This window comes from Capronia epimyces (assembly GCF_000585565.1).
Source record: "Capronia epimyces CBS 606.96 chromosome Unknown aczIQ-supercont1.1, whole genome shotgun sequence".
In the NCBI taxonomy this organism is placed as follows: Eukaryota; Fungi; Ascomycota; class Eurotiomycetes; order Chaetothyriales; family Herpotrichiellaceae; genus Capronia; species Capronia epimyces.
The window spans coordinates 4003021-4011909 of record NW_006912904.1 but is presented as its reverse complement, the minus strand read 5'-3'; the positions used below and the strand labels follow the sequence as shown (position 1 = coordinate 4011909).

The 8889-nt window shown below is 52.6% G+C and overlaps 2 protein-coding genes across 2 annotated transcripts; both read left to right on the top strand.

Annotated features, from left to right (window-relative positions):
- Window positions 1-60: 60 nt before the first annotated feature.
- Window positions 61-258, top strand: A1O3_01444 (uncharacterized protein; the record flags this gene model as incomplete). The annotated part of the gene is made up of 1 exon (XM_007731590.1): window positions 61-258. One exon carries the CDS (start codon window positions 61-63, stop codon window positions 256-258), a length of 198 nt encoding a protein of 65 aa, XP_007729780.1.
- Window positions 259-6134: 5876 nt separating this feature from the next.
- A1O3_01443 (uncharacterized protein) lies at window positions 6135-8685 on the top strand (the record flags this gene model as incomplete). The annotated part of the gene is made up of 8 exons (XM_007731589.1): window positions 6135-6246; window positions 6359-6685; window positions 6754-6968; window positions 7064-7140; window positions 7292-7451; window positions 7571-7742; window positions 7855-8017; window positions 8220-8685. The coding sequence occupies 8 exons, from the start codon at window positions 6135-6137 to the stop codon at window positions 8683-8685; spliced, it is 1692 nt and encodes a 563-aa protein (XP_007729779.1).
- Window positions 8686-8889: the final 204 nt, after the last annotated feature.

Below are 8889 nucleotides of genomic sequence, written 5' to 3'. Positions count from 1 at the left end.
GAACAGATACTAGCGGAGGATCATCCATCCCGACTGATATCGAAACATGTATTAGCTAACATGTTATGGGACCTCGGCCAGCACTTGGAGGCTTCGCGGATGATGAGAGATGTCGTGGAGATCAGCAAACGGGTATTTGACAAGGACCATCCCCAGCGCAAAAATTCCGAGGGCTGGTTGGATTCTTTTGAGAAGAAAATGCCACAGCTGAGACTGATTGACTCCCAGAAGCAAGCCAACCAACTTCGAAAAGAATAGGAAAGGAAAAGGCCAAGGACATGGCAGACTTAAGCCTGGGTTACGATTACGATATGCTGAGCTACACAAACCACATTACAATCTTGAGAAGGATACACCACATCATCTTTTACGTGTACATACTGGAATGTTGCACACACACACGTCGTCCATACGTGGTGATTTCTATGGTAGGAGTGATCCAGTCCTCCAGGAGACCATGCCAGATGTTGGAGTCAAGTTCAGTCCATACAGCTTCCCAGATCTGCGATCGAATCAAATTTGCTGGACAGGACATGATCCTGTAACTCGAATACCGAATGAATGGATTATTACAGCCCTTTGACTTATTGGGGAGATGGCGGCACGGACACCATGATTACGATATTGTAGACGACGAAATGCCAGAGAAGGGAGATGAAGACAGACCACAAGAGAAGGGGGATGAAGATGAAGACAAAGTACATGAAAAAGAGATGAAGACGAAGACAAAGTACGTGAGAAAAGAGATGAAGATCTTGAATGGGCATCCACCGGCCAGCATGGCACCACTGCTCTTCGCCTACAGCCAGAACTCGACCCAATCTGCGTCTCCACCTCCACCTCCACCTCCATCTCCATCTCCTTACCCAACAGGAGAATGGATCCAATCTTCATCTTCGTCTTCGTCTCTGTCTCCCTATCCAAGAGGCGGATGGAAACCTTCCGTGCGGAGAGGAGTCTATACTGCCGCCGGCATGCTCTCCATGGTGGCCATCCTGGTTCTTAGTGTCAGGGTGGTCGTTGATGACAGTAGCAGACCATATCATTCAGCGGGTGATAGCAACAGCAAACCATATCATTCAGCCCGCTATAGCAACAGCAACCCACTTCATTCAGTCATTGGAGTCAATACCAACAGCATCCCAGACCTTCCTCTCCCAACAGACACACCACTTTCCCACCACTGTGGCCAGTCCGCCTCCGAGGCCAGATCTCTAGGCTGCCAATTCGACGTCATGTCGTACGCTGGGCCCATGCTCCAACAGTACCTTGGCCGAGAGACATCGCCCATACGAGACGTTTGAATTGTTCCACGACCGAGAGCGTCAGCAGTCCGTGAGCCGCGCGGACCTGTACTCGGGGGATATCCCACTGATCTACACGACAGGCATCTTTCACCGGCAACACTGTCTGTACGTGGGAGAACCTGCAAGCGACGGTCACGAACAGGGAGCCCATGGCTAATAAACTCGCCCTTAGCTGGGCTCATACTTCGCAATATATGGGTCTGTTTAGCAAGCGGCAACAGTATCGGGAGTTGGTGATAATGTTCAACATTGGGCATCTCAGCTGCGAGAGGATGTGAGTGGTGATGGGCGGCCACTATTACTATTTTCACAATAGGGATCTCTGTCAAAGGTTGAATTGTTCCATGTTCTCTACCAAAGAGTCGCAGGGAGATCGCAGACTATCTAGTAGTATAGTACGGAGTATGCCATGCTTAAGCCAGCCTTCTGGTTAAAGAACAAGGCTGGGGATGCGCCCAAGTTTGACAATCTCAGCTGCGAGAGGACAAGTCATGGGCCGGCCACTATGACTATTTTCACCATCGTCCTTATCTTATCTTAGCTACTAGAAGTAGCTATATAGTCATAGGTGATGATTTAGAAGAGAAGAGCTGATATGATGCGATTGTCGGGTGGATTCAGGGGTCCCAGCCTCGCCATGGGCCACGGATAATTGACTACCCAACTACTTTCTGTAGAGCTAGATTCAACTAATGGAAGTATCAAATGCTCAAGGTATTGGGTGTAGTACTAGGACTAAGGTGTCACAATATTGCAGTCTTGCTTTATACTGTCAAGATGCTATCGTAGACACCTGGACTTGGTTGTGGTCGTCTCCTGCCTCCTGTCTACACCGACTATACGACGTGTATCCGCCCGTATACGGGATACTGGATACGGGGTACCTTACTAAGGTACCTACGGAGTACGGAGTACGGATACAGAGTACGGATACAAGTATTGATCTGTACTCTGTATACCTTAGGTACTGTATACTCCGTACTGCAACACCAGCATGAATGTCGAGGTCGAGATTCTACGCGCCACAGCATCGTAAAAGAAAAAATCCCTCTTCCTCCAAACCGCAAAGTCGTGCTCGTATGGCGTTCATGCGACCGATGGACGGGATACGGCAAGGGCAATAGCAACGGCAATGGAAAGGAAAAGGACCTCAGAACTAGAGTTCAGTAGTGCTGCTCAGCCCTGGATCTGGGCCAGCAGCAACACTTTGGCACGCTGGACACCCCGACCCAGACAATAATAACGTCCATCTGGGAAGTCACCAGCTGCACGACGTGTTTTATGTCGACATTGGTCTTGGTGTCGTCGCCATCGTCCGCACCGAGAATAAGAAGAAGACCTAGACCTAGAACTAGAACTACACCTACACCTACACCTACACCTGCTGCCGCTGCCGCTGCCGTTGCTCCTGCTCTTGCCGCCAACTCAGCCTGAGATGCTAGGAGGAAATCGGGGAAAATGGAACAAGATGTTCCACGAACAGACACTTCGGCGTCAGTGGCAGCGTCGGTGGCAGCGGCAGCACCAAGAACTGGGAGTGGTGGTAGTAGTGGCAGTGGTAGTGGCAGTGGCAGTGGTGTGAGGGGGGTGGCATGGCATGGTCTGATCCTGTCTGTCGTGTGCCTTTTATGGGCTGGATGTTGCCATCGGCCATCTACTGTACACCATCTGGACTAAGGCTCAAACTCGGGTCCAGGTCCCTAAGTCGGCTAAGACCACCACCAGCACGATTGGAGTTGGGCTGGGTTAGCTCAGGATCCCAAGTCCCGGTCTGGACTCAGGCTCAGGTTCAGGCTCGGGCTCACTGGTTCTCTGGCTTTGGCATCCCGCATTACTACGTATTTGGCGGGTTTGGCCTCACCAGCTTGGTCCTCGTGGTCGCCGGCTTCGGTTGCTCGCTGTATCTGTTCGACAAGCGGAAGAAGCTGGAGCTGGAGCTGGAGCTGGGACAGATCTCAACGAAACCCTACTAGCTGGCGACCGGGACGACCATGGTCCTTGGGCCCTGCAGGTCTGGTGGAGTGGATATGTACGCATGGGATGGGCATGACATGCTCGTTCGGCTGTGGTTCGCCGTGACTAAGGATCTGGGACAGAGACACGACTAGCGCCAGGGTCAGCACCAGCACAGTCTGGACTACTGGTTCGTCACAGCATCTCACTTCCTCACAACGACGACAACAACACACAACAACATCTGATTTCTTCGGAACCGACTTCTTCAGAACCGACTCCAACTTCTTCGCTTTCGCCTACGAGTCCGAATACGACGAGTAGGAGTGATACTATCGCCCTAGCCTTAGACCTGCACATCTGGCTTGGCCGCAGTCTTGTCTCTGGGCATCGTCAGCGTCAGGCTTGGCCTACATCTCAGGCACACCGATCTGCAGCCGTGATGGCGGCGTGGGCGTCTTGTGCTGGCCTCGAGCTCTTGGTTAATACCGTAGGTGCAGTCACTGGTCGTGAGATACCTCGGAGTGGCTAGATACCGTAATCCTGGTTCATGGCTCACCACATTCGACAGCTCTGACATGTAGCCACTGGACACTGCTAGCCCATGTACATGTACATCTATCCAGATACCTCTCGTCATTGATGTCGCACAATGCCGCTTCGACGTCTTTGGCCTACAAGCGCTGCAAGAATGCTGGTCGGGCAACGCTGAAGTAAGCCATCTCGCGAGAGTCGGTCTGCCACATTGACCTCTCCAAGGTCCAAAAAGAGAAGCAGTCATCATTCGACAAGCCCTGACAATACCCATCATACACAGCTGTTCTCACCCACACGGTTTGTCGGTGCTGACGGACAACGCTGGTCGCATACGAGAGGCCGACATTCTTGGTTGCGTTAGAGGTTAGAGATCGACGCAGGAAAGATGATACAAGTACGATAATAGACAATCACGCCTCGGATATTGACATCATCAACGAGAAATCGGACGTGGAAAAGCCCCTGTTGGCTCTTCTCTCGCTGTCAGCAACAGCGACAGGAGCGAAGCAAGGAGTCGAAAATCAAAAATCGAAGATTGAAAACCATGATGACGGTCCTTACAACAGTGCTGATCTCGATGGTTATGGTGATGGCCGTCGGCTCCATCTTCCTTCTCCGGCCGTCGTGGCTGGGGTCTTTTTAGATCGCCGTGCCATGGGACGAGCAGTTCCACTTGGCCCACTGTGTGCTGCCCTGCGGAGGTACTGGACGGCCAAGGAATCGGAGCGACATGTGCGGCAGGGACATCGATCATGCCCACATGAAGTACTGCTTAGACTAGGAGGCGCTTCCTCCGGGGCGCATGGACGATATTGGAAAAGGGTACCATCTGTGGTGGCATACCAAAGTATCTTAGGGGAGGGAGGTGGTCAGGGACGAGGATTTTCGGAGCAGGCGCTGAGAACTGCTCTGACTTGTACTCTGTACTGCTGGACAGTGTATAGGGTACTCTGTGGACTGTGGTCTGTGATTTGTCTCGGTTCAGAGTAGTCTCGTAGTGATGATCAACTACCGGGTGAGCTAGTGGTAGTTTGTTGCAAGGCGTAAGTCATGGTCACATCGTCAGACCGGGCGACTACTTCGTACAGTGGATGCTCCTTGATGTCAATGTCAATCTTGCCGTCAGCCTTGTGCAATATGCAGTGCCAGTGCAGGCAGCGCAGGCAAGGCAGCAGCGCAGGCAGCGCAGCGCAGTGGGGATTGCCAGTGGACTATGTAACAGTATCGTATGGAGTCCGGATACTCTGTACGGAGACTACCTAAAGGAGAGAGAACCCCGCCAAGAACACTAGATCAAGAATAGTAAGGCCCCCGACTACGACTAATCCCTTCTCGGCACCGAGCAGCACGTGACTGTACGGCGCCGCGATTGGCCGCTTGAGTACTTCATCCAGATCAACGGTTTCACGTGACGGTACTTTCTTCCTGGAGGTGCTATCAAGACCAGACACACACCCTGTGAAGAATCCCAGGCTGAATCTCTCTGTTATTGTGTTAATTATGCTCCGTGTCGACTCAAACATCTGATCCAGTGTGGCGTGGGATCGAGAAAAAGGGGAGAGAGGGATCGAGGGATAAAAAACCCTCTCCTCCTATGAGACGAGTCCATCATTCCCACTCCCAATCACGCAATTTCTCACCCATGAAAAGCAGAACAAATAATGAAACACATGTAACATTTCGGTTTGCCACGGTCAATCCCAATCCCCAAATGGTCGGAGCGCCCGTCATGCCCGTGACGTTGCTCCCGCAGCGCAGGCGAGGCACGCGTGCAGCGCCCCTTGCAGGCGAGAGCCGCAGCCTTGAGCAGTTTCTATGACTCAATCGACGCAACCTTGGACGCCAGATTTGCATGCTGGAGGTCAGAGAAATATGTTCCCAGGATGGCGCGATCACGGCTGGGGGCCAGGACAGCAGCCTTCAGCATCGTCAGCATGGACTCCTGCTCCCCAAGCTCCCTCGTCTATTCGCCAACCCGTCTCCAGTCATTCCACTTGTGCAGCTGATCCTGGTTTACAACCTCTCAAACCTGGTGTTCTAGCCTGGCCCAGGGAGCGAGTGATGTCCAGAAGCAAATGTCAGCCATCGGTGATGCTACATCGTACCATGCGAGCGAGGCCTGCTCGAAAAAAACCTCCCCCAGAGCCACCGACCTCATGCGATCTGAGTTTTTGCCAGTAGCCAACCCAACCCCAACCTTGTAGGTCCTGTATATATTCTGGGGACAGGCGGCCTTTCCCACAAAAGCCTCTCCGTCAAACAACCAGACCTTGTCTTTGCATCTGTAAACACTGCCTACTGATACTGATACTTGAATAACACTGTTGTCGCTCCACGATGCTGGACAAGATCCGCTCAGTGGTCACCCGCTCATCCCGCAATGCTCCTCCATCAGCTGGATTGTCCAAAGACGCCTCGCAACCTGGCGTAGGACGAGAGGTTCACAATGGTAAGACAAGACAGCCTTACATACGCACATACACAAACACTCACACACACTCTCTCTCTCTCGTGTGCGCGATAGATCACACTCCAGTGAAACTAACCAGATGTTCCGCCAGGCTCCGACACAGACCTTGAGCACACTCTATCGCAGAGTAAACGCCAAATCGGCACCTTCTCGGCCTTCTTCCTCGTCTTCAATCGAATGGTCGGCACTGGCATCTTCGCCACCCCCAGCACCATCTTCTCCCTATCCGGCAGCGTCGGCCTGACCCTCTTCATCTGGGTCGCGGGCATGATCATCGCCGGCGCCGGCATGGCCGTGTACTTGGAGTTTGGCACCGGCATCCCGCGAAACGGCGGCGAAAAGAACTACCTCGAATTTGTCTACCGCCGGCCCAAGTACCTGGCCACCGGCTTCTACACGGGATACGTCATTCTACTGGGTACGTCTGTGACTCTGGCTTGACCATGCGAAAAGAAACCTCTCTTGCTAACCGCGCTCAACAATCAGGCTGGGCCGGTTCCAATTCCGTCATCTTCGGAGAGTACATTCTCCACGCAGCCCAGGTCGAGGTCAACCGATGGAATCAACGAGGCGTGGGGTTGGCCTGCATTACCGCCGCCTTTCTCATTCACGGTTGCGCGCTGAAATGGGGCCTGCGCCTGCAGAATTTCCTGGGCTGCATCAAGCTCATCATCGTGCTTATCATTATCGTCGCGGGCTGGGTACGTTTCATTCCGTTCCGTTCAAATCCAATCCAGCAGGAACAGCTGTTGGTGTCCGTCAAATATCGTTCTGATTCTGACCGCATGTGCATCAGGCTGCTCTGGGCGGTGCGCTCAAGATCGACAAACCGCATAACTTCGACAATGCCTTTGAGGGAACTACAGGTAGCGCGTGAGTGGCCTTTCTTTGCCTTTGCATTTCTTTGCCTTTTTCTACCTTGGAATTTGTTGTTGTCCCCTCCCCAATGACACCTGTTCTCCGTTCTCCTATTCCTACCATTTTCGTCCCAACAAGGCACTGGAGCTAACCTTCTTATGTCTAGGTATGGCGTCGTGACGGCCTTGTACAACGTCATTTGGTCGTATATCGGCTATAGCAATGCCAATTACGCCCTCAGCGAGACCAAGAATCCCGTTCGAACCATCAGGATTGCAGGACCAGCCGCGTTGATTTCGGTGGCGGTCATCTACATGCTGTGCAATGTGAGTGCTCCCAATTCTTAGGATTAGGGTTAGGGTTAGGGTTATTCTTGATCTCGTTCCGCCTTTGTCTGTCTCTGCACGACCACGACCAACCACTGACATCAACCCGGCATATCTAGATCTCATACTTTGCAGCCGTGCCCAAAGAGGAGATCATCTCGTCGGGACGAATCCTGGCGGCATCGTTCTTCCGCAACGTGTTTGGAGGCAGTGCCGAACGAGCGCTGTCGGTCTTTGTGGCGCTGTCAGCATTTGGCAACGTTCTAAGTGTCATTTTTTCCCAAGGTCGACGTAAGTGTTTCTCCTTCTCCCTCTCCCCTTACTTTTTTGCATGAGGAGGGGGTTCGATCTATGTCAACTACCACACAGACCACACAGACATACTGACATGTTCGTCATTTAGTTGTCCAGGAACTTGGCCGTGAAGGCATCCTGCCATTCTCGCGCCTCTGGGCCAGCAATAAGCCCTTCAACGCCCCTCTGGCCGGTCTCTTCGAGCACTGGCTCGTGTCAGTCATCATCATGCTGGCCCCACCTCCCGGAGACGCCTACAATTTCATTTTGAAGTAAGTGATGACCCCCAAGTTGGTTCTTGACATGAGATTGCTCTGAAGGACGCATCGAAGGTGCATCGGAGGTGCATCTTAAGTTGCATCGAAAGTACTTCAAAGGATGCTTCGAAGAATACTTCAAAGTTCACAGTGACGGTGACGTTGACGGTGATGGTGAACTGATAAACAACCCAAGCTAACATATCCTCTTATCCAGTGTCATCTCCTACCCGCTCTCGATCGTCAACGCCTTCGTGGCCGCCGGGCTCCTCATTCTGTACGCCAACCCGACCAAATGGGGATGGGCACCACCATTCCGCGCCAGCTGGCCGGTGGCACTCCTCTTCCTGCTCAGCAACATCTACCTCGTCGCCGCGCCGTTTGTGCCGCCCACCCACGGCCAGAACGTGTACAACGACCTGCCCTACTACCTGCACTGCGTGGTCGGCATCGGCATCATCGCCGCCGGCGGAGTCTACTGGCTCGTCTGGGCCGTGCTGCTGCCGCGCATCGGCAAGTACGAACTAGTGCGCACCACGCAAATCAGCGATTTCGACGGCTGGGAGAGAAGTGTGTTTTCGCGCAGGAAGTTGACCAAGTCCACACCCGCGAACCTGGACGTCGACCCGGATGCGAATGGGTCGGAGAAGACTGGTCGGAGGTTGACTATGGTCTCGACTTGAGGAAAAAGGAAAAGAAAAAGAAGAAGAAGAAGTGTTTTTCCAGATCTAGATCCAGATCCAGAAGCATATTCCGTCTCATCTGTCTCTGTCTGGGTCCGGGTCTGGATTTGGGTCTGGGTTCGGGTCTATCTAGACTTGAATATAGGAAAATATCTATCTAATCTAATTTAATTGATCATTCCATCCCATCCTATCCTAATTACC